The sequence below is a fragment of the Chaetodon auriga genome, chromosome 6 (genome assembly GCF_051107435.1).
Source record: "Chaetodon auriga isolate fChaAug3 chromosome 6, fChaAug3.hap1, whole genome shotgun sequence".
Taxonomy (NCBI): domain Eukaryota; kingdom Metazoa; phylum Chordata; class Actinopteri; order Chaetodontiformes; family Chaetodontidae; genus Chaetodon; species Chaetodon auriga.
In genome coordinates, this window is record NC_135079.1 from 13,981,228 (window position 1) to 14,006,167 (window position 24,940).

The 24,940-nt window shown below is 43.4% G+C and overlaps 2 protein-coding genes across 3 annotated transcripts in view; one reads left to right on the top strand and one right to left on the bottom strand.

Moving 5' to 3' along the window:
- The window catches only part of ptprq (protein tyrosine phosphatase receptor type Q), a 35,648-nt gene extending 23,322 nt beyond the window's left edge, over nt 1-12,326 (top strand). Inside the window, exons 43-63 of the mRNA XM_076732371.1 lie at nt 72-443; nt 691-800; nt 1,187-1,373; nt 1,481-1,719; nt 2,353-2,422; nt 2,857-3,015; nt 3,233-3,524; nt 3,616-3,689; nt 3,808-3,907; nt 4,058-4,186; nt 5,389-5,433; nt 6,090-6,116; nt 6,299-6,380; nt 7,004-7,094; nt 7,237-7,313; nt 7,508-7,642; nt 7,833-7,958; nt 8,475-8,620; nt 8,796-8,931; nt 10,729-10,852; nt 10,995-12,326. Coding sequence (XP_076588486.1) covers nt 72-443; nt 691-800; nt 1,187-1,373; nt 1,481-1,719; nt 2,353-2,422; nt 2,857-3,015; nt 3,233-3,524; nt 3,616-3,689; nt 3,808-3,907; nt 4,058-4,186; nt 5,389-5,433; nt 6,090-6,116; nt 6,299-6,380; nt 7,004-7,094; nt 7,237-7,313; nt 7,508-7,642; nt 7,833-7,958; nt 8,475-8,620; nt 8,796-8,931; nt 10,729-10,852; nt 10,995-11,032 — 2,759 coding nt within the window. The 3' untranslated portion in view covers nt 11,033-12,326. The remainder of the gene's footprint in view (nt 1-71; nt 444-690; nt 801-1,186; nt 1,374-1,480; nt 1,720-2,352; nt 2,423-2,856; nt 3,016-3,232; nt 3,525-3,615; nt 3,690-3,807; nt 3,908-4,057; nt 4,187-5,388; nt 5,434-6,089; nt 6,117-6,298; nt 6,381-7,003; nt 7,095-7,236; nt 7,314-7,507; nt 7,643-7,832; nt 7,959-8,474; nt 8,621-8,795; nt 8,932-10,728; nt 10,853-10,994) is intronic.
- The window catches only part of iqsec3b (IQ motif and Sec7 domain ArfGEF 3b), a 29,059-nt gene continuing 16,155 nt past the window's right edge, over nt 12,037-24,940 (bottom strand). The window contains exons 8-15 of one of the 2 annotated variants that reach the window (XM_076732373.1): nt 21,365-21,531; nt 18,696-18,835; nt 18,396-18,527; nt 18,205-18,304; nt 17,493-17,651; nt 17,297-17,389; nt 16,488-16,534; nt 12,037-15,480 (exon numbers count right to left, since the gene is read on the bottom strand). In XM_076732373.1, coding sequence (XP_076588488.1) covers nt 15,445-15,480; nt 16,488-16,534; nt 17,297-17,389; nt 17,493-17,651; nt 18,205-18,304; nt 18,396-18,527; nt 18,696-18,835; nt 21,365-21,531 — 874 coding nt within the window. In that variant the 3' untranslated portion in view covers nt 12,037-15,444. Of the gene's footprint in view, nt 15,498-16,487; nt 16,535-17,296; nt 17,390-17,492; nt 17,652-18,204; nt 18,305-18,395; nt 18,528-18,695; nt 18,836-21,364; nt 21,532-24,940 lie in introns of both variants that reach the window. The other variant, XM_076732372.1, reaches the window with a different exon arrangement.

Here is a 24,940-nt window from a genome sequence, read left to right on the forward strand (position 1 = left end):
TTTTGCATCTAATTGCTAATATACAGTAACACAGACTGAATACTTTGAGTCCTCTTTGTCTCCCTGAACAGTCCCAGCTGCCCCTCGCTTCCTCACCATCTCTCAGGTCACAGCTAACAATGTGACACTTAAGTGGGCTCCACCGTTCTCCATCCCAGGCCTGCTGAAAGGGTACCACGTCATTGCACAGCTGCTTTCAACCAGTTGTGAACCAAACATACTAACTACTGCGCAGCCGGTCCCAGAGGACGAACTGACCTCAGGCTGCGCGGACTCTAATGTCACGGTGTCTGTGAATGCATCGGAGGGCACCAAAGACAACCACAGTGTCACTTTCCAATCCCTGGCTAAATACCGATACTACCGCTTCAAAGTGGCTGCAGTGACCAACGCTGGAGTTGGAGAATATACACAGTGGAATTATACACGCACCCTGGCTGGAAGTAAGAACATCGCAGTGAGGATATGACCTTTTTGTGTTGCCAGGGGAGAGCTGGCAGTTAGTGAGTTAGTCATACTGTATCTGTAAGGCTTTAATATGTTAATTCAGTATCTGGAAGAAAAATGATAAAAGAGCCTTAGTTTTTGAGTCATCTTTGATAGATTTACTAGTCATTCAATGTAATTTGAACCATTTCATTTAAGTTAATAGCACATCATAAGCTGTGTTTCTCTTATCCAAACCCTCAGACCCTGATGCCCCTCCCCGTGAACTGAATGTGACCCCCACATCCAATGGCCTTCGCATTGCATGGGACGCTCCAGCTGTTCTCTCTGGACCGACTTCGTATCTTGTGCAGGTAAACTCATTTCTTTTGTACAGACACACTCAAACACAGATGTTCTCAGAACTGGTCAACATGGTGTAATGATGATTAGAGTTTTTAAAATAGCTGTAGCAGCTCAAAGGCAGGTTAACATATGGCAGTGGTTCTCAAACTGGGGGGGTGGGCCTCCCTGGGGGGGCAATGAGCCCCTGGGAGGGGGCGTGGATGACACGAGGAAAATATAGTTGAATTAATACGATATGTGAAAAGAAAATAAACAAACATGACTTTGCTGATGCCAATGTGCTGACCTGTCACTAAAATTCACCATGGATCCTTTTTTATTAGTTGCTGTCTCATCATTGATCAAATCTGCAAACAAATACTGAATCTCTCCATGAACCCTCCTGTCCTGCCAGGTGGACGGTCCTGATCTGAACATCTCAACAGTCCGAGCTCCAGGAGAGCTGACGACCATCGTTGTGACTAACTTGACTGCTTTCACTCGTTACTTTGTGACTATCACTGCCTTCACTGGTCCATTGGAGCACGCAGGCAGTGATGGGAAAGCCATAGGGCCGATTGAATTTCAAACACTCGAGGAAGGTATGTAGAGATTTCAGTCATGGTGCACCTGTGACAGCTGCTGCCCACCTTTATATTTGACCAAATATGTATTATATATTATTATTTCTGCTTATCTCCGTCCCCAGAACCCAAAGACCCTCCCAAGAATGTGATTGTGTCAGTTATCCCTGAGGAAGTGAACCGTGTGAAGGTGACTTTTACGCCTCCAGAGGAGCCCAATGGAAACATAACTGCCTACTTTGTGTACATCTATGAAAAGGACCAGCTGGTAAAGAACGTCAGCCTTAATATCACCCAAAGAGACCAAAACATGATGACTGCTGTCATAGAGGGCCTAAAGGGAGGCCACAGCTACAGCATACAGGTGAAGAACACACACACATCACACACACACACACACACACACACACACGCACACACACACACACACACACACACACACACATCACACACACACACAGAGGCAGCACATTCAGAAACACACCTGGAGCTGTAACTCCAGGCTGCCCTTGTTCAAATAGTCATTTAGTTGTTAAAGAGTGGTTCGATTCTTCAACTCCACAGGTGAAGAAATATGATGCTTAAGTTATACTTTTTGAAGAATGTGCTACTACTGCAGTACTCTTCATTACTATTAAAATTATTTGTAATTTAGTACACTTTTTGATAGTACACTATAAGTACAATTTATGATAGAATTACAATAAAGTACACTTTTATAAGTACTTTGAAATACCACTTTAATATTAGTATTGCAGATTTAGTGTATTCATTTTTAATACGTACAGAACTTAATGACACCTATTTAGAAGTACACTTTTTAAAAGTATATGTCAATCATGCTTTAAACGAAACACATAAAGTAAAAGTGTACTTCTAATGACATTTCTATTCTCAGATTCTATTTCTAATGTGCTACTTTTTGATCTGGCTCCTTTCTGTGCTTCTCCCTCCTTCTGCTCCTCCTCCTTCCTTTCTTCTATTTGTCTGTTTGTAGATTTCAGCAAAGAACGGGGCAGGCAGGAGCCCACCGAGCCCGCATGTCCAGATAACTACAGGGATCAAAGGTACAAGTCCCTCCTCTGTCTGTGTTCTCTGCACTGCGCTACAGAGTTTCTCTCTTTCTTTTTGCAGCAGTGCAGCACAGATTGGGGACAGAGAATTGCCACCGCACTGTATTATCACTCAGCACAACAGTCTGCAGGCCCGTTCTGACACAGCAAATGTAACTCAGCAATATTGTCAGATGTGCGTGGATGATGCAGAGGTGCAGTTTTGCTCTTATTATTCAGAGCAGCGGCCCGTTTGTCTTGTTTTGTATGTAATTGCATCACAATAAAATACATAAAACCATCACGTATTCTGTATTCACACAGCAACCTGTGTGTGTATGTGTGTGTGTGTGTGTGTATGTATGTATGTATGTGTGTGTGTGTGTGCGCGTTTGTGTGCGTGTTCCTGTGGCTGCGCTCCTCTGTGTTCACACGTGCGTGTGTTCCAGCCCCGGCCAAGCCAACCCAAAGACCCCAGGCAGTGCTGGGCCATGGAGGGGTTGCCATGGTAACCCACAGGAGTATCACCATCCGCATGCCTGCCTGTTTCTATAGTGACGACAATGGACCAATCACAAAAATTCAGGTCATCGTGGCCGAGTCAGGGGGTATGACTCTTCAAACGCATTGACAGCCATCACTTTTAGTTGAATACTCTTGGGTATTGGTCTTGTTTGTGCTTAAAGCCTCGAGTAGAAGCTCATTTTACAGTACGTCACTCTGTCCTGAGCTCACAAGAGACAAAATATAAGCGAAACCCAAAGGGCATTACGTCAGCTGAAATTTGACTCATTCATTTCCTCTCTAACTTTCATCCTGCCACAGCGAAGGACGTCCAGAACCTGACCAACTGGAAGAATGCATTTTTTGATCGACCTGCCCCTTACCTGACTGACAAGGGGTTCCCCAACCCGCCGTGTTTCTCTGAGGCCGAGGCGTCACGCACGGCAGCACACGTCAGAGGTGGTCGCAGTGTGTCTGGAGACAGCAGGCCCCTGCTGAGGCTAAATCACACCACAACAGGAGCATACGTGATCGGAGAGAAGGATGACTGTATGACGGAGAACAACACCGATTATTTCTGCAATGGTCCTCTGAAGCCTAACACGGTCTATGTGTGAGTGCACCACGCAAGCGACTACTTAAAGACTGTTGGATCTACATGTCTTCTAACAATATAATGCTGACACCGGGCTCTTCTTTACCAGGTTTAAATTCAGAGCCACTAACATCAATGGCCAGTCCACAGACTCTGAGTACTCTGAGCATGTCAAAACTGCAGGTATTGATATTCATCCCTGCATTACTCTACATCAGCAAGTGGAAACATAACCTGTATAGCCCCCATTGTTATTTTAGTGTGATGTCATCCAGTCTGTCTCCTCTCCCTCCCTCTGTAGTGGACGGCCTGTTGACCAGAGAGGAGCAGATCATTCTTGGAGTTCTGCTCTCGTTCTTCTTGGCTGTGTTACTCATCATCATCATTTGTGGCTCAGTCAAGTAAGATGGCATTCATTCATTCATTCATTCATTCAATAATACCATGTGCAAATGTCTCTATAAATATGGCTGATTTCACTTTGCATAATTTGCAATAAATCAGTTCCCCCTTTTTATTCATTTTAATTCTGTGTTTGATTAACATGTCAGGATCCATCAGCGCAAGAAGGAGGGTGGGACTTATTCACCCAGAGAGGCAGAGATTATAGAGACCAAGTGCAAACTGGATCAGCTGATTGCTGTGGCAGATCTGGAGCTGAAACAAGAAAAGCTCAACCGGTTAGTCTGTGTGTTTAATTTTAATCTGAAAGTGTCACTTTACTGAAATAACACACACATTCTTGATGCTGGCTGCACACTACATGACTTTAGGCTCTAAAGATTTTAAATCTAAGTCAACAAGACAAAAATCTCTTTGCTGCAGCCAATTTGATGTGCTGTCAGCACAAAATCTTCTAGTGTGCTGGAGTTTGTGCAGAAAATAGAAGCAGCAGCAGCAGCAGCAGCACTGTGAAACAACACAGCGCCATTGTGACTTTAAAGTTTACCGTCAGTTCTCTGCAGAACAGACGAGTCATCCTGTCTGCATCTCTCCAACATCCTCTCACACAAATTCAGCGTCTAGCTTTTCTGTTTTTTGGCACAAACGAGCGCACAGACAATAAGTGCTTCAAGCTGGTGAGAAGCGAAGTCAAATTCAGTGTTAGTTTTGGTGTATCAAGGTCACTGATGGCTAAGATGAGGCGAGAAACTACAGGAAAGAAAAGCTTTCAATGCGAGTGGAGCAAAAAATGTTTTTTGTATTTGTATTGCCAGTATAAATAGACTTTAGCATTAGAACAACCAATAAGCATATAATGCCTTCTGTACACCTTCCCTCTCGACATCTGAAGAACACACACATAATGACAAAATAAAAAAGGAAAGTAAAAATAGAGGGGCCCGTGTAGGTGTCTGTGTCTGAATGTGGCTGTCTTCAAGAGGAACTGAATGAACAAGAACATTAGAAAATATAAAACCCATGTGAGAGAATCTAAATAAAGTGCTTCCACTTGGCAGATCCGTAGCTGTCCCTTATCTCTTATGTGTAAAAGTAAGATAACTGGCCTACGTGAGCAAATATTAGCTGCCTTATTAAAAAGCCAATATGACGTTTTTCATATGCGGTGGCTCTTCGCAGCCCTGAAAAAGGAAGCTGCTCCTGAGGATAATTTGCTGTCCGCTCATGTCACACACTTTGAAGAAGCGGAGATGAGTGGTTGTTCGCAGTTGCATGTCGTGCTCACTGTTAACCGCTCCAGCTGTCTTGCGACTCTGCGCTTGGGCAGTGAGCTGTAATCTGTATGAACACCACCTTTCTTGGCAGTTTTTTGATAGAATAACACACTTTTCCTCTTTACTTGTCGCACGAATGGCACAAATAACTTTGCTTGCACACTTGCATTGACTCGCTGTGTTTCTATGCGCTTTTCTCTCACCAGGTATTCTTCCTTCTTCTTTAGACGGAAGGAAATTTATGTGATCCAGTAAGTTGGGTTTTTGACCTGTGCGCGCGTGTGTGTGTGTTTGTGTGTACATATATTATATTTGCATGTTCTACTTCACCTTTCAGTGATCACTGTGTGTATGTTACCCATTAATGCTTGCATTAAATGATGCACCTGCGTTGTGTATCAAACCTTGGTGGAGGTCCACAGTTGAATCAGTTAGTCACATCGGCAGTTTGCCTACAGTCTTCTCCTCTTCCTCCATCATTGGCAGGGATTGCAGAGCTGCGCCGACACTCCTCCGCTTGAGACCATTTTAATTTGTTTACCCACTCACTATCTCGAAATTGCTCGGACGGCTTAGCGGACTTAGAGGGCACAAATTTATCAATAGCTAAGGATCTTCGTAGCTACAAGTCTTCATGCAAAGAAGCGTCAGCTGCAGGGGAATAAACACACACTTCATTCAAGTTTACTCAAGTTCACATATTCCCTTAGAATGAAGCATCAGAGTGAGTGTTTAATCAAAGTGGATTTGATTGGGTGAACCTCCTTTGCTTAAACATACAATGTTACACACTCTCTGCTTGTGTGGATCGCTTGAGCTGTCATGGACAGAAATACCGCAGTGTGGGTTGTGATTATTGAGTTAATTTGTTTATTTTGGTTAATGTTGGTGGTCTATTTTTGTCCAGGCTGCTCAGCTACAGGAAATCACTCAAGTAAGTCATCCTGCATAAATAATGTGAATATTCACACATAGCTGCAGCATAGATCAGCATGTTCTGTACTGCACAGTCTTGCATGTTTGTAACCGTGAATAAACTTCCAGGAAATATTATATTTGTACATTTCTCTCTGTTTCTCACATTCATCGTTATTTCTCTCCTTACTTCCCTGTCAGGCCTGTCAATAAGAAGTCTTTCCTGCAGCACGTAGAGGATCTGTGTGCCAATGACAATGCCAAGTTCCAGGAAGAGTTTGCTGTAAGTATTTTCTGTTTATCAAGAATTTGAAAGAATAGACGTAAATATATGAATATATGATGCAATAAATGTATAGATAGGAATGAAATACTAGAAACTCTCCTGCAATTCAGCAAAGTCTGGTAAATCACGGAAAACAGATGAAGGGAGAATGTACTGCAGACAGTGAAGACGCTGAGAAAGTGATTGCAAACAAAATCAGTGCCAGCTTTACTCTTGTTTTTTTACACCTCTCACAAATGTGAAAAAGAGCTATAACATCCTAGAAAAAAGCAAAATGTTACAAGGAGGAAGCAGCTGCAAATAGTAAGCTGAAACTACCCTAGTCTAAATTATACATATTGCTTTATTTATTATTCATCGTGACCAGTGATACGTATATAGTCATTACAAAATGCATGTCAGAAGGTGCTCGCCTCCGTTTCTGTACTGCAGCCATCCAAGACCCCCAGCAGCTTATTATGAATAACTTGTATTTTCAGGTTTGTGTGTAGGAGTAAAAGGATTTTTTTTTTTACTTTTAAGTCAAAAAATTTCACTTTAAGTCATTTTAAAAATATGAATTCTGACGTTCACCCTCATGTTTGTGTGTTTATGTGAATGTTGATGTATTATCTCCCCAGGAGCTCCCAAAACTGCTGCAGGACCTGGCCACCACGGACGCAGACCTGCCCTGGAACAAATCAAAAAACCGCTTCCCCAACATCAAACCTTGTGAGTGGTCAGGCTCAAAATTTGCTGTCCTGAGTTATGATACCTGCAGTATACCGAAATGATCTCTGTGGATAAGCTCTAACATTTGCTACGTGTGGATTTCACTTTGCCGCTTATCGTCTTCTCACTATACTGTGTCTAGACAACAACAACCGAGTGAAACTGCTGTCTGAACCGGGCACTGCGGGCTCTGACTACATCAACGCCAGCTTTGTCTCAGTGAGTACCAGCTATCAGCAGTTCACCTGGTGGGCCGCTTCCACTGGACTCATTACCAGGTTGTGAAAGTAGTTATGCAGGCGTGAGGCACATTTGTTACAGTTCTGAGTTTGTTCTAGATCTTTTCAACAGTGAATTATGTTGACTTATAATTTCACTTCTTGTAAAAACATTATCTTTTTCTGTGTCTCCAGGGCTACCTTTGTCCCAATGAGTTCATAGCCACCCAGGGTCCTCTGCCTGGCACAGTGGCTGACTTTTGGAGGATGATCTGGGAAACGGGAACCCGCACCATCGCCATGCTCACGCAGTGTTACGAGAAAGGCAGAGTGCGTCATCAGAGATTTGCCAGCGTTATGAAATAGCAGTCAGATGACAGGCTGGGCTCCGTTCTGGGCTCCATTTCAACTCTGTCACCAGGAGGGTTATGTCTGCTCCAAAGATCTGATGAGTGTGTGTGTGTGTGTGTGTGTGTGTGTGTGTGTGTGTGTGTGTGTGTGTGTGTGTGTGACATTTCAGATTCGGTGTCACAAGTACTGGCCAGAGGACAATAAGCCAATGTCAGTGTTTAGTGACATTCTCATCTCAAAAGTGTCAGAGGAAGTCCTTCCTGACTGGACTGTCAGAACCCTAAGAGTAGAAAAGGTAATGAGTAACCCCTCACACACACACACACACACATGCACAGGTCAAAAGAAAACACGTCATGCCACATTTCCATCTAACTAAATAACGTAAACCAAATGAAATGTTATTTACTTGAGGTGCCCTTTGGAAATGGACTAACACATGTTTTAAAGGCAAACTACTTAAAGGAATAGTTCAACATATTGGGAAATTCACCTACATGCTCTCTTACTGACACTGAGACAAGGAGATTGATACCACTCTCATGTCTTTTCTGTGAATATGAAGCTCTTAATGTTAAGCTAAACTAACAGAGTGGTATTGATCTTCTCATCTGACTCACTGCAAGGGTGTTTCCCAAAACCTCAAACTATTCCTGTAAGAACCGCTGTGTGTAGTTATTAGTTATTTGTTCCACGTCTGGCAAACAATGTACTTAGTCGTAGTAACTGCCTTTTTAGCTCCATCAACATGATATAAATACTGAACTTTGCTTAATAATGAAGAAAACTTAGCTTAAATTCCTCTGTGCAGCACGGGCACTACATTCTGGTTCGCCACTTCAACTACACATCATGGCCTGAGCACGGAGTCCCAGAGTCCTGCAGCACTCTCATTAAGTTTGTCAAAGCTGTCCGAGCCCACAGGCACGACAACACCACAATAGTGGTCCACTGCAGGTACTTCAGTTCTGACGCTGGATGAATTATAGTAAGGTCCTCAGAAATAAAGTGCACAAACTAGTGTTTTTGGTGTTAGTTTCATATCAACAAAATCATCTTTAAATGATATGTCATCCTCTTCTGTTCCTTTGGTGGGTGTTTAATGGTGTGTTGTTCTCTCACTGTTCCTCAGTGCTGGTGTGGGCAGAACAGGTGTGTTTGTTGCTCTCGATCACCTCATTCAGCACGTCAGAGATCACGACTTTGTGGACATTTATGGCCTGGTGGCTGAACTGCGCAGTGAGAGGATGTGTATGGTGCAGAATCTGGTGAGTTCACATCAAATTAGATGGTCTGTTTTATTCCTGTGGTTTAATTTGACAGCCCAGAGAGAATAAGTAAAAGACAAAAACATGGTATCATATTTCTGTCTTAAGTTCTTCCAGTGGCTGTCTAGTTGTCCTACTTTTTACTTCACGCCCTGCTACGATCCCACCCCCATGAGGAAATATTTGGAAATTTCTCATTTTGACAAAGGGAATGATCTGGCAGTGGATTAAAGGCGTATGATGAGCAGGATTCCCCCTCCTAAAAACAGCACGAATCTTAAAATTACCCGATTCAGTCATTGCTTCAGTGTCTCAGTCTGCAGAGACCTTCTGCCTGGTGCCTGCGCTTCTTCTCAGTATTATTGTTTTATTATTTCCTATGTCTGTACGTTTCTTTGGGTCCGCTTTTTGTCAGTGAGGTATGAGCCTGCAGTGTCTGCAGCTACAAGAGCTGCTCGCAAACAGTGAGGCCGTGATTCTCTGAGACAGCAGTGTTCAGCGTGCCAGACAGCTAGCTATTAGCATAGCAATCCAGTTATTTTATTAAAACTGCTAAATGTCATTGATGAGATACTGGAGCACAGTGCCTTTACAAACAGGTATAAACAAGCCCACAGTGGAACCTTTTTTTATTTGAAACACTGCAAGTTGAATCACAGGCAGATGTAAAAGTTATTGTAAATGTCCATCAGATTTACTATCGTTTTTCCACTGTTGTGCTTTGGTGGCAATGAAATGACGATGAATGGCAGTTCTAACTAGTATTCCAGGTGCATTCAGGTATGTTTTTACTCTCAAAGAAATTTCCTAGATACCCAAGTTCAGGATGTATTAAAGCTTGCCCAGCAGCCCGACTGTTCCGGTCGCTTCTCGCACTGAACTTCAAAAACCGTGTCTTCACATTTGCCAGATCAAAGCAATAAACTGATATGAATGAATCAATGTTGGATTGAACTATGAAGTCAAGAAGGAGATTCCCTGCAGTGCCGCTCACTCCACTGTGTGGTGGGGCCAGCTCTGCCAGATCCACTCAGGTCCCGTCTCGGTTCAGCAGCTGTGCACTGAGCCCAGTGTTGGTTTCACTTCATTTAAGTTCACAAATAGACGGAGACAGAAACTGAACCAAAATCCTTCAGGGATGAAGGTTATCTTTCATTGTCCATCACGGTCCGATGAAAGCGTCGCTCAGTGCATTCATCTGAAGCATGCCACTCTCAAGCGTCCATATCTCTCCACTCAGCCAGAGAAGGACACTAATGAGCATGAACTATGGGCCAGAAAACACAAAAGCCTGAGGAAGCCTGAAAAAAAATGTATTTGAATGAATAGGGCACTATCCTGAATCATAGTATCCAGTTCTCTTACTATAATGCATCAATGACTGCAGCATAAAGAAACACATATCCCAGTTCAGTTGAGGTTTGAGGCTTCAAATGTTAGTTTTGTTTCAGCAAGTTGCAAATCAGCTCTGATAAGTTTGCGTCCTGAGAGAGAGAGAAAAATGCATAATCTTGATGGCACATAAGCGATCCACAATCTAAATTTCATGTGCTTTTTCACAATTTTATATTCTATTTTTATTAATAAATTATTAATTATTTGACATATTTTTTATCTGAGTTGTTGCAATTATACATTCAGCATCGGCCACCAAGACAGCTAAAAGACCCCTGTTATTTTAAGACTCCATTCTACACCAGATTGAATAATACAGACATTTGTGTGTGTGTGTGTGTGTGTGTGTGTGTGTGTGTGTGTGTGTGTGTGTGTGTGTGTGTGTGTGTGTGTGTGTGTCAGGCCCAGTACATCTTCCTGCACCAAAGCACGCTGGAACTGCTAAACAATAAAGGCAACAGCCAATCCATCTGGTTCGTCAGCTATTCTGCTCTGGAGAAGATGGACTCCTTGGACGCCATGGAAGGTAAACAACAGCACCTGAACACACACACACACACACACACACACACACACACACACACACACACACACACGCGCACACGCACACACTCAAATAAACCTCACACAGCACAATGCTCACTCCACACATCTGCGCTGGTCTTTAGGTGATGTTGAGCTGGAATGGGAAGAGACCACAATGTGAAGACTGCCCGAGGGACACCTTTGCATGAGGGAGAGTGACGTTAATGTTTCGAGCTCACTGGGATGTCGCCTCCACCACGCGAGGTGAAAGGGTGGAGGAGCAGGAGGTGAACAGCACAGTCTGAACTGAACGGCCTGTCAGTCGAGGAAGGCTTTGTTGCTCCACTTGAGCCCACTTCTCAGCGCAGTGCTCCCCTTTAAGGAACCTCTTGTCCACTTGTTTCGAAAGAGATTGAGAGAAACCAAAGGGAGACAGGGACATTTGAGAAACGACAGGGGAAAAGAGCGAAACGGTGAGCTGGCTGCGAGCGCTCTGTCACATCTGTAAGCCTTCAGGTACTTTGCACAAATTGATTTCACTGTGTATTGTCATTATTGTATTATGTTGATATCAGCTATGTTTTTGTAAGATAATTTATTCAGCCAAAATGGTGTTGTTGTTTTTTTTTCCAATCTCTTTGTAATTCTGCCTGTGTCGAAGTGTCGATTCCATTTTGTTTATCCTTTCTCAAGAGTGATTTGCAAAAATAAAAGCTACTTGTATTTTTTCTGGCCTCAACACTTAATGCTAAAACACTTGAGAACTTTCCCGCGAGACTCTCTTGTATGGAGCACCTCCGTTTTTGACATCGCAATATGAAATAGCAAATTACGTTCATATTGTTTTAGAGGACAGACTCAGCACACATGGAAATTGATGCACTTCAAATTATGCTCACACACACGCGTGCACACTTTCTACAACACACAACTTGACATTCCACAAGTACAAGTCAGATTCAATACTGCTTTGGGGCTGACCTCATTCACTAATGAATGAGTTCACAGGCGGTGTGTTGGGGGGGGCGGCAGGAACACCGGGGTACACTGATTTCCCATAAGCTCCTTCATTCCGCTGCCCTTCCTGCACACCTGGTGCAAATTCATTCATTAGAGAGGCTGGGAGTGCTGCAGACATCGTGGAGCCGACGCTGACGTCAACGCTCACAGAGAGACAGTCCGAGGCCGAGAGTAAAAACTACTTTATTCTTTCATTCTCTTCAAACAGAAAAAATTAGAAATATTCCATTAGTAAACATGTTGATCTTTAAGAAATCTCCTTTTTAGAAATATTGTGAGGGTGCAAAGATTAATGACAGTGCTCCACAGTGAGGATGCAGATCGGTGCGTCTCCATGACAACCATGGCGGGAAGGGATGACATCAATCAACTCAACATGCCCTGACAATAATGATACGAACATATAATCAAACTCCCCCCCCATGTACTGTAAAAAAAAACAAAACAAAACAAAAGATATCATGCTGTACAGTACAAGTCAGTCAGAGTTTACAGTAAACAAAGTGGGCTTTCTGACTTGAGAAATCAAGCAGTTTCTAAGGTGAATCTAAGCTGGACTTGTTGTCGCTTTGGCAGCTATGTGGATGTTTGTGTACATCAGTGTGTGCGTGGTTGTTAATGCACTTATATACAACTGCGATTCCAATTGGGAACGTCCGTTGGGCAACTGACAACAGTTTTCCAAAGTGTTCCTGAGCCCATGTAGTGACATCCTTCATACAATCATGTGTTCACAAAGTGGTGAACCTCATTCCATCCTCGCTTGTGGACGATTGAGCCTTTCCAGGACGCCCCTTTCATACCCAATCATGATACTATCACCTGTTACCAATGAACCTGTTTACCTGCTGAATGTTCCAAGCAGGTGTTTTTGGAGCATTTCACGTCTTTCCCAGTCTTTAGTTGCTCCTGTCCCAACTTGTTTGGAACATGTTGCTGCATCAAATTTGGAATGATCACATCTGTTTTATTTATGTTTTACATGGCGTCCCGACTTTACTGGAAACGGGGTAGTATATACTTACATGTATGCGTGTGTGTGTGTGTGTGTGTGTGTGTGTGTGTGTGTGTGTGTGTGTGTGTGCGTGCGTGTGCATGACCTGTGATTTACTGTACGTATTCACCAATACAGCATAGCCCTTTACACACCTTAACAGGTGACACAGCCATCTCTTGATACTCCTATAATAATATGACATGGTAATTCAATGATTAATGTAGATCTGTAATAATATCAGTGTGTGTTACCATGGTAACTGGAGTGTGTTCTATAAAAGCTGCCTGTTTCCTGTCTCTCGTAGCAGTAGGATTTAGGACACCCCCTGATATTAAATGTGAATAATAATAATTATAATAACTATAATAACTATAATATCCTTTTTTCTTTTAAACTAGATCTTCTCTGTACAAATACATACGTAGATACACACACTGGGCAAACCAATCACTTTTTCAGAATAAATCTATATTATCTATTTACAATATATCCAATATATTCTGTGGTGCAAAAGGTACAAGACGTGTTCGGTGTGTCTCAGTTGGATGATTTGTAATCTGCTGTACAAACTGCCTCCAGCTCGAACCATCGACACTGGACAGACGACACGGTGATGAAATCAGTAAATACTCCACGGACATCTTCGGTTTTCCCCCTGATTAACATTCAATAAAGGAATGCATCTCTGCTTTTAAAACATTTTCAGTGTGCAAGGAAAAATATACTGCGTGATACGGGAGTGATGCTTTTGTAAGGTGACCTTGGTCTACCCTGCATCCAGCAATTTTTATTCGTTTTTAAACTAAAGCTAAGAGTTTTTTGGGCAGAGAGACTGCCAAAATCCAAAGGTAACAACAATATTCACACTAGCTAACCCATTAGGAGTAAATATACAGGAGGAGAAAGGCTTCAGCTGGCTGTTTTAACCTTGTTTTGGATGAATTACCAGCCCCCTACTCTCTGCTGCCCATGAGTAAGCAGATTGAACAACCAGTACACAAGCACGCTGCTCTCAGCACAACTCAGAGGTGCAGAAATTACACGTTACAGTGCAGCAAATCCTTTCCTGAGCTCTGCGAGAGCAAAACGCTACAGAATCAGGGCAGTCACACACTACTGTGAAGATATCTGCTCACTCAAGTTTCGCAAAACACAATAATGAAACACAGGAAAATATGATTGTCGTCAGGATATGGTTTTAGGGAATTATAGTCAGAAGCAACATCCATGCTTACTAGACTATAGAGCTACAACTGATGATTATGATTATGATTATCACGATTAATTGATCAATCGTTTACCAAAGACACTGCATTTACTGTCATAAATGACACGGAAAAGCAGCGAATCCTTCCCCATTTAAGAAGCTGGAACCAGCAAAAGTTTGACATTTTTGCTTGAAAAATGACTGAAACGATTAATCAATTGTCAAAATTGTGGCAATTAATTTTCTTTTGATAATAATTGACTAATCGTTGCAGCTCCACTACACTGCACATGACAGGGTACCCCTTACCCTCTTCGCCTTCCTCACACATACTGATTATCTGTTCCCTGGAAAATGAAGGAAACAAATAAGCTGGTACTCTTATTTCTTCACATTATGCAGAGATGAGGGGGAAAAAAAAAAAAAAAAGATTACGGTGAGGAGAAGCTAGATTAGCTCTGCTGAAATGATTCCTTGTTGAGTTTGGTACCTAACGCTGAAAACCTGGACCAAACAAAGAGGTGTGAACTCAACATCAAGACTTTTGTCCTTCATTTTAAAGCGATCCCTCGTCCTTTCTTGGCGGCTGGAGTTTGCTTTGCTGACATTGCCCCTTGGTTTCACAGTCATAGATTGCAGACACGTGTGTTGGACAGGTGACATTTAAAAATGCAAAGTCATGGGATCTCTTAAAGAGTGTGAAATCTAGACAGACAACACCATCAGCTACAGGGTGACATGTTGGAGACAAAAGAAGAAAAGTCTTTCAGAAATGGCATCAAAACTACTCCACGCTCAAAAACTACACCACGCAGTTAAGACTATGAATAGATTCTTGTCGGTTTCCTTTTCCTTTGTCCCTTCATTCGGCTCGCACAGTGAAATCCTTTCAATGCTTTTATCTTACCATTCAAAGTGAGTCGACTAGTGCTCCAGCAGGTGTGTGTTGTTGTGTGTGAATGCGAGGGTCTGGCCCCCAGGGTTTGTGGAGTAGCCAGCAACTCAGACGATGCTGCGGGAGCCGCTGGAGTTGCGCCTGCGGGTGAGAGGCATGGTGTGGTGGAGGGGCATGGGCGAGTCAGGGGGACAGAACTGGTGAGGGTGGTTGTAAGGTGGAGGCGGAGGCGGCAGAGGGGGCTGAGGGCCGTCCCCCTCTCTTACGCGCACAGGTGTGGACATGGCCGACTGGATGAGCTGATGGGTAGCCGGACCTTGGCTGAGGAAGGCCTCCATCCGCCCTCGCCCGCTCTGGTCCACCACAATCACCTTGACAATCTGCTGGCACTGGATGAGTGTTTCCGGGCGGAGCTCCCCGGGCTGGACGGGGCTGAGCAGGGCGGGTGGCGCAGCCAGGGCCAGAGGCGTGGACTCAATGCTGGGCTGGCTCAGTTGATAGGTCTGCAGCCTGTTGTGAATTGACACCTAGTTTAGGAACAGTCAGAGAACGCATGAGGAGTTACCAGCCTGAACGCAGCCTCTACGCAGCCCTCTGGTGTGTTACGCACATGGGCATGCAGGCATGCAGGTACACAGCATGCAGAGCGAGCGCATGCAAAATACACACACTCTCTCTTTTTCCCCTCAATCATGCTTTTACATGATTTACACATTCTCACACGACATTTCCACACACACCAGCCCGGAAAGAGAAAAGGATTGCGGAGTAAGAGGAGATTTGGGTCGGACATCATGGCGGGAACATATTGAATTTCGTGTGTGTTTGTGTGAGAGTGTGTGTGCGAACATGGTCAATGAGTGGCAGAATGAGAAGCTAAAGATAAAGGGAGCGTCAGGAGAGGAGAGAGGTGACACCGAGGGCGTGGTGCCTCCCTAACACACTTATTTACACTTCTAAAGGACTGACTGAGAGGAGAGAATGGGCAAAGGAATAAGACAGAGAGGAAACCGGAAAGGGGAACACAGCTTCTATAACTATGCTTAGTTAAAGGAATGGCTGGTTTTACAGACACACCCACCCACACGCTCAACTGTTAACGGTATCAAGCTTATCTGGCTTTGTAGATGGTATTCTAGGAGCCAGCCAGGCTTATGGTGGCTTGCAAAGGCTTATAGTGTAAAGGCTGGCAAGCAGCAGCTGATGAAAGAAGGGATGTCGTATAGTGAGTAGAGTGGCTGCTGATCCACTCACGAGGCACAGAAAGAGACCGTTTGTAGCGCCACTACAGCAGACTCTTCTCAGTGGCCTTTGTATCCTAGGCTGCATAGTTGGGATGTGCCTCAGGCGGTGCTCTTTTAAAGCAAAGCATAAAGCAGACTTTCTTTTCAGGATGAGGCACAGTCCCTGTCTAACCACACACACACACACACACACACACATTCAAAACAACACACCCACAGAGTTGGAGATGCAGGCACTTACCTGGGGGAGACAAGAATGGCTTTTGCACTTACCTCCACTGTGTTGTTGTTGCCGGTTTTATCGTACGGATCCTGTTGGCCTGGGGGGAGAAGCAGGTCTGTTTGTAAGTCAGCAGGCAGATTTCAGCTTCTTATACAGAATGTTAAAAAACTGTGAACACAGTTCTTCATACAGGGGACTGTCTTTTGTTTAAAAGGTGGAGTGAGTCATTCTGGAGAAAGATGGTTGATATTTGCTGAATTTAAAATTGATATCTCCTCACGGGCCGCTCGCTGTCTGTTCTGTGTGCACACTGAAAAAGAAAGGGTTTTTGTACACAGCCCTGGTTCTGTGAATGAGAAACAACACTATTCCAGCCAATCAGCAACAGGTGGGTTCTTGCTTTCAAGGGAAAAGATGGGACGCTAAATGTAGCATGCGAATCACATTGAGAAGAACCGGAGATGGAAATATCAACCGTCTTTCTCAAGAATGGCTCACCACACCTTTAATGCTTATTTGCTTTATTTCCGAGAGTGAGATGATAAAATTGACACTGCTCTCACAGCTCAGACAAACTAATTCACTTGTAGTGTCTTGTTTGTTTAATCCATACAAAAAAGCAATCTTTGTGGTTCTCAGGCAAAGTTACTTGTTTGAAGTATTTCTTCCTTTTACAATAAAAAAGTGATGATGACAGCGAAGGTAAAACCTTGAACCCTCTGATCATCGTTCACACATCTTTTTCAGTGCAGTGGGCTTTTTCATGTGCTTCTAATCTGAGTCCTCTTTGAGTAAGGTCTGCGTTATTGTGTGAAACGTATGCTATGTTATGCATTTTATGTACAAGCAAAACCAGCACCTGAGGGAGAGCCGTGTCCTGTGTGTGTGTCCACTTGCCCGCCATTGGTGTGTATGCCGTGTGGCTGGATTCCTTGTTGCCTTTCCAGTTCCCCTACAACACAAAGAGAGGTTGCAACCAGCCATGTACATCACAGTGCAGTATGTGCTTGTATGCGTTTGTATGTCGAGGTGTGTGTGCGCGCTTCCGTCCTTACACTGGATGTGTATCTGCTCCATCTCGTTGACCTCTGTGATGGCCTCTCGGAGCTCCTCGGCAAACTTCCTGAGTTCTTCTCCGCTCGGGGAGCAGAAACTCACCAGCTGCTTCTTCTCTGAGGTAAACGGGCTCAGCATGGTGATGCCATGGGCGTAGTCTGATGAGAAACCACCACAGAGCGTCAAAGAGAAAGAGAAAGCGCTGTCACCAGAACTTTGATTCTAAAAAAAGGATGCAGGATTTTAAGAACTTCCAAAACAGTGTTTGAGTTCATACTTCAGTTTTCACTTGCAAAAACTCGTGCTGTGAGGTTACTGACCAAATCTGTTAGCTTCTTGAACACTGGAACTAAAGGTTTGTAGAAATATTAGGAAGCTGAAGATCAGTAGTTTTATTAATTTCAGCCATGCTTGCATCACATCATCACGTGGTGCCAATTGCAGGTTCAGTCATATCAGGATTGGCTTTTATCATCAGCACAAAGCTCAAAGAATGAAAAACCTAAATCCATGGAAGAAACCTTGCTGAAACATATTTACTGCAAATTCAGAGCAGTGTGTTAATTTTGTTTTACTGGTCACCACTTGGCTGTTCATTCAACGTCTGGGTCCTGACCCCGACTTGACAGACAGTTAGCTCAGCATTTTTCCAGCAGCAGTGTGGAACTGTGCTGAGAATAAACTGCTGCAGACTAAAAAAAATCTTCTTACATTCATTGCTGAAGAGGTGAAACTGCATTCCCAGAAGCCCCATAGCTTTACAGAAGGTGTATGAGGCCGAGCTTTTCTTCTTGGGACACAGCTTCAGGATCTGCAGTGGACGCACACAACATGGGCGGATTAACACACAAACGCTGCATATTTAGAGTACAGCTGTGTGTTTCTGAATAGAGGTTTCTTACCAGCAGCAGGTCATTGAAGAGGAAGACCTCTCTCTGGAGCTGGGACAGTTTCTGCTTATGAGGCTTGTTGGCGTCAGGCACCTCGAACAGACGACAGCAGCACACCAGACGTCTGTGTGGCACAGCGAGGATCTACGGAGGCGAGGTTAAAGAGATGGAGATGGCAGATACTACAGATGACAGACTGAAGCAAAATAATACATGACAGGAGGGAGAGGGGGCAGTACAAACAAGTGCAGACAGCTCACTGAAATGAGAAGAAAGGGAAAGGGGCAAGAGTTGCACACAAATATGACTCACAGTTTTCAGGCCCAGGATGGACTGCTCCACTCGGCTCACATAGGTGACGTGGTCTTCGTTGGAGCGGAGCTCTCTCTGTTGGATCCTCTCATAAATGCCTGCGACCATCTCTCTGGGGATGTCTGCTCCATCATCCACACCTGAGAGAACAATGGTCCACAAATGTAGGAGCGGTCTCCATCGAGGGCAAAAGTGGTCTATAGATCCTTGAGACAATCAGCCCTGACATGCTGTTTACTACTCCCTGAGTCCAGTGATGGAAAGTACCTCAGTACATTTACTCAAGATCTGTACTTAACGCCAGTTTTGACTTAATGGTCCTTGATATTTTCAAATGTATGCTACTTTGTACTTTTACTCCATTAAATTTATTGACGTCAATTGCTATGAGGTGCATTTCATGTTAAGATCCGACGTGAAAAAACATCATGTTTTACAAGAAAAATATACGTTTATAAAATACATGTGGTGATTTGGAAACCTTCGTTTTTGTAGTGCGCTGTGGAGCAGTGCGGGGCTGTGTTTCCTTTTCTCAGCAGAGGCTGGGCGTGGTTCTCCAGGTGGCTGGGAGCTGGCTCCAACTCAGCTGGGACTCATCACAATCAAGCACAGCATAAAGACTGTGGACTGCAGAGGACTCGTCGCCAGATTGTTTCCGCTGCTTAGTGGTATTGTTGGCCATTTACCAGTGTTATGAGCGATAGCAATTATCCAGTGTCTGTTCTCCAGTGTCTATCCCCGGTGCCTGAGCTCCTGTGTCTTTATCCCTTTTTGGATCAGTGAGTTCACCAGCACAGCTCCAGTGTCTCTCCCACCACACCATCCAGCCTCTTGCCTCCAACTGCCTCAAGCCCTCAATCACCACCACCTTGCTTCACCTGTGCCTCCATCACTACGTGCCCTCAGTGCAAGTACTCACACCACCTGAGCGCTGTGTGCTCCAGCGCATCTGTGAACTGCTCACCACCTCAGCACCTTGCGCCTCACCTGCTGTTCTCAGGACTTCCTGAGAAGATAAATTCCTATTTTTACCCTTATTCCCTGTCTGCTAGTCTGCTGTTGAGTCCTAATCCTACCTGAAACATAGCATACAACACATTGTAAATGATTAAACCAGCGTCCAGTTTCTTGTCTATTTGCTGCATTTCAGATGGTTGAGTTGTTCACAGTTCCATCATAGAGACCTTTCCACTTACCGTTTGAGACCCAAAACAGATAAAATTATCTGATATTTCACAAAACAAAGCAAGAATTCTCTCCAAAGTCTAACAAATAAATACAAATTTGTGTAGCAGAACTTTGTTTCTTTTTCTTTTCACATCAATCACCTGGCCTCCACCACCTGGGAACCACTGGGTTAAACTACCTAACTGTATATAAAGAGAGATATAAGATTTTTTCAATGCTCTTCACGCTGAATGACCCATAATCAGTGAAGCTTTTGATTTAAAAATGACACTAAATTGGTCTCATGCAGCTCACGATTTCTGGTTACCAATGTCTGATTCGTTTACTTTCTTTAATAGAGTTGAAAATAATGGCTTTTTAAAAACAGCTTCCATGTATTGTGGTTCCAAATCAACGCCAAAACTATTAAAAATGAAACATTTAATTAACATTTATTTTCTGAATGTTTTTATTATTCACTGATGTTGATTGTGAATGAAATCGTTTCACTGTGCAGATCCTTGGGAAGATTAGCAACAGCTACAGTGGAAGTTTAATGGAGATCTGAACCGAACATTTAATCATTACTGACTTGGAGACTGGCTGTGTGGGCTCATATAGTTTTAGAGATATTACAGCCGAATTAGTTTTATTTCATTGTAGCGTTGGCAGTTGTGAATCAGAAAATGTGCTTTTATCCCAGTGTGTGTGCTGTCATTGTGTCCTGCTAGTTGTTCCATTATCACTTAGCACAATGACATCCTCACTACAGTCTGTCACTGCTGGGGGAGAAACATGTTCAGCTCACAAATTGAACCTGAGTCATTCAATATTATGTGAAAAAGATACTGAGCTTTAAGGTGGATTTTTGCGAATAAAACTCAGACTGCTCGTCTTTAAGCTCTGGTTGCAGTAAATGTATCTGTTCAACCACTGGACGGAGAGCATGTCAAGAGCCTCAGGGAGCGCCGGTGATGAGATGCTTCCGGAAACCGGAGCTCATATCGTTAAATCTAACACTAAGTGAGCCTCAATTAAATGGGTCGACGCCACGGTCTCTGGGGCAGAGCTCTGACTCAAGGATATCAGAAATCTCACCCTGCACAGCTGATGGTTTTCTTGATGGTAGCGAGCGGAGGCAAGCATCCGCTGCCTCTTTGAGTAATTTATTTCACTTCAACAAGCTGTCACTCAAATTACTGATAGCGAGGATGATAAGACAGAGCTTGTTGTGAAACTTCCCCTGCCCTCTGCTCTCTTTTTCGTCTTCCTTATCGTTCCTCCTGGCAAATCTCTCCAATGGATCTCCTCATCGTGATCTGCAGTAAAAACTTTGAAATGGGCATGTGTGTGTATGTGCGGTTACTATCTAAAACCAATGTTCAAACTCTCTGCTTATAATAACCACTTCCCACAAGTCAGTTCACACAGCGAAATGACACAAACACACACTCTCTATCTCTCATAGGTGCACCGGCAGTGCCGTATTTGCACGCACTGACCTCTTAGATTGCGTATAAAGTCATCGAGGCCCATTTTGCGCTGCGGTTTGATGTTGGGAGAGTACATGTCAGTGTTGAGGAGGACCACGGCGAAGGCCAGGATGAAGATGGTGTCTGGGTTGTGAAACTGCTGCACCACGTCAGGATTACACATGCAGTACCTCTGGCTGTGGATGAAAAATAGGACAGCTGAGTTATATGTTTGATTTGGCATTATCTAAACACATATAACAACATTTACTGTACTGTTCCTCATGACAACAACCAATCAGATTCTGCAGCTGATTGGGTAAGATCATCTATCCAGTACAGGGTACAACTGTGCAGCAACACAAACATAAATTACTACATCAACTGAGATGATTTAAGAAACTGCTGGATTTTATTGCTGGACTGACATCAAATCACGCTCAGCTGCCAGTTTATTAGGTACACCTCGCTAAACAGTCCTGTAATAAATTCCACCAATCATGAAGGTTTTGATGTTGAACTTTTTTAGGGATGTGCTGACTCAACTTGTGGTGATTTTAGAGGATGCTGTTTGTGCTGCTGTTAAATTATATTTCTTTATACTTCATAATATTTTGTCCACCCCAATTATTTATTTTACCTTTATTTTACTGGGAAGTCCCATTGCGATCGAAAATCTCTTTTACAAGAGAGACCTGGCCAAGGTAGCAGCCATACAAAATCACAGCACATTAAAATTTATAATCAATGAGGGAAGTCTGAATATTAGAAACACCTCTTAACACTCCTGTATCTCCAGGCTCACAGACCCAATGTACCAAATCTTAATGATCTCAGTGTTCTCAGTGACTTTGTTATTGTGCCCAATTGCACTCCGAAATTGCAAGACTTCCTCTCAGCTCAAATTGTGTTATGTTACAAAATATCAGCAATGAGCTGGGAGGATCTTGGGTTTCTGGGGTGCGATTGGGCACAATAACAAAATCAGGCAGTGCATCGTGATAGGAGATGAGTATAAATTGTTAAATTTTAATGGCTATGTAGAGAATGGCCTTTAAAAAACTGCTTGCTCCTGCTGTGAGATGGAGGCATTCAGACTGATTTTAAGGTCGATATGTCTCCCTACAAGCTGCTCTGGTTTATAATCGGACTATTTGACACAAAGTCTAATTAAAGCGTCTACTCAGATGTGAGGAGCAGTCACTGTACCATAAATGACAGGACACAGGAGACATTCACCAGTCCAAAATGGTTCTGTGCTAGGGCAGCACTGTCCAGTCTGCTGTGGAACCAGAGATGCTGCATTCGGACTAGCTTTGCTCCTTCGCTGCCCACAGGCTTCACAAACTCTCACATCTACCCCTCCTTCCCCCACATCTCCCTTTCTTACTGTCACTTGCACTTATACAGTGGGGCATTTCAGTGGTGGGAGGCTTTTATCTCTGCAGCCAGGCAGGATGCAGACATGGAGAGGCTGCTCTACTCCAGAGGACTATGTACTTGTCAGAGCGTATGCAAGCGAGAGGCCACATCTGAGACCTGCACATCCAGAAAGCCTTTTCCCAGACCCCACATGAGATCTAAGGCCAGAGAACTTGCAGGGTATCAATCGATGACATCCCAGTTCAGTAGCAAAGCCTCTGTTTGAGGGAGAATAGCTCCTGCTTGGCACAAACGCTGCTTCAGATATAATATGCACATGCACATACATACTGTAGGCACACAGAGGCACAAACGAGCCCCCTGATTTGCCAACTTGATGTAACTCTGCGGCAAATTCATCAAAGACTGAAGGCGAGGCGAGATCTCCTGTAAGTGTGTGTATGCATGCGAATGGACATGTGCATAAATGTGTCAGAGCATACATACATGCTCACGCACTAAGTGAGCAAACAGCTGAGTGAATAAAACATTGTGTGCGCGCATGTGTGCATGTGTGTTTGTGCTTCATTCACACATTTTCAAGCGTGGATCTTCTTCTTATGTAACCAGTTTATTTAAACACTAGCTTCCAATCTCTCGTCTTTATATCTGCATATGAAAGTTGCATGCCAGCTGGCACAAATACCACTTCATATAAAAGGAACTACTCACGACACGAGTACAACACGCTTCAAACAGATGACATAACAACTGTTACGTAACAGACATGGCATCGGGTGTCTGGCTGTCCCGATAAAGCCCGCTCGTTTCTGACCTATACTCACAGCTCCAGCTACAGACAGTGTGGTCTCAGATCACTGATGAATTTGTAATCTGCACCCAGGGGCTCAGCACGTATGATTGAGTGTGATGTGATTAACTGATGACCATGGTGGGTGTTCTGATTGGCCCTCAAATCAGAAGCAGAGAGGGGAAGTGCCATGACTGCTCCTTCTCCTCTCTTCCCTCACCACTTATTGCTTGGAGTAAGAACTCTTCTTAAAGGACGGGAATGGCAGCAGTCCATATTTTGTCTAAATGTTCTCAAATCCAAAAAACCCAACAGTGAATGAATCCCTCGAACAAGCTCATGCATCCACAGCCTGCTATAGGGAAAATACATCAGTGAGTCACACTTCAGCACTGAGTGATGTGTTCCTTTATCATAACAATCCTGCATATGCTGTCCTGCTGCTGTAAACACTCATTAGAGTGCCAAATGTGCATTAATCCGCAGCTGAAAATAGTCCCAAACACATGCTAATTATTCTTGTCTGAGCAATTTTTCATAAAAACTACAGTGCCCTGCTCTTTTAGGAAATTTAAAAAAAAAATTGACGATATATTTGTAATGTATATATATATTTTTTTAGAGAGTAAGTGCACCAGTGCGGTCCAGTTTTAAATGTCTCAAGAACTGCTGGATGGATTGCCATGAAACAGATGAATTATAAAAACTTTGGTTATCCCCTAACTTCTTATTTCATGCAATTGCCAATTTGAATTTTGCCCAGTACTTCTAAATCTTGTTAAAGCGTTAAGTCTTCGGTAAGAACCAATGTGCTGAGTGCCACAGATGCAAAGAAGGTATTAAGAAACTAATATAATTTTGTTTTTGTTTTTTTCCATCTGATTTGTTAACCAAAAAATAAGAAGTCTGAAAAGTTCAGCTTTAAGGCCACAAAAAAAAACAACAACAAAATCAAAATCACCAGCTCAGCCAAACAAGGATCACACATCATATATACAGAAAGGGGTTGGCAGACAATTAACATGCAGCACATTTTCTACGGTGATTACACTCCCCTAACATTGAAAGATACTAGCAATTTAGTGTAATTCAGAAGGACATCTTGGTTAATGACTTGAAAGGGGCAGTGGCTCAATTCATACGCTGGTGGTGACATTGTTGGTAATCCTGAGGGAAAGAGCAGCGTATCAGCAGAGGGAGATTAAATGTACACGGCAATGCAACCAATTACTCTGAAAGGGAAAACAATGATGGCCATTTTTATTGCATTTTTAGTCCCAGGAGCAATCTTTGGACATTGCCAGGACATTTCAAGGACAATGCCTGCCAGGAGACGAGGCGCCTGTTGCAGTTGCAGTTTCTGTCTCTTTTTGCCTCAAAGAATTTTCAGTGAGAAGGTAAAATAGCATCATAAAAAAAAAAACAGTTTGTGT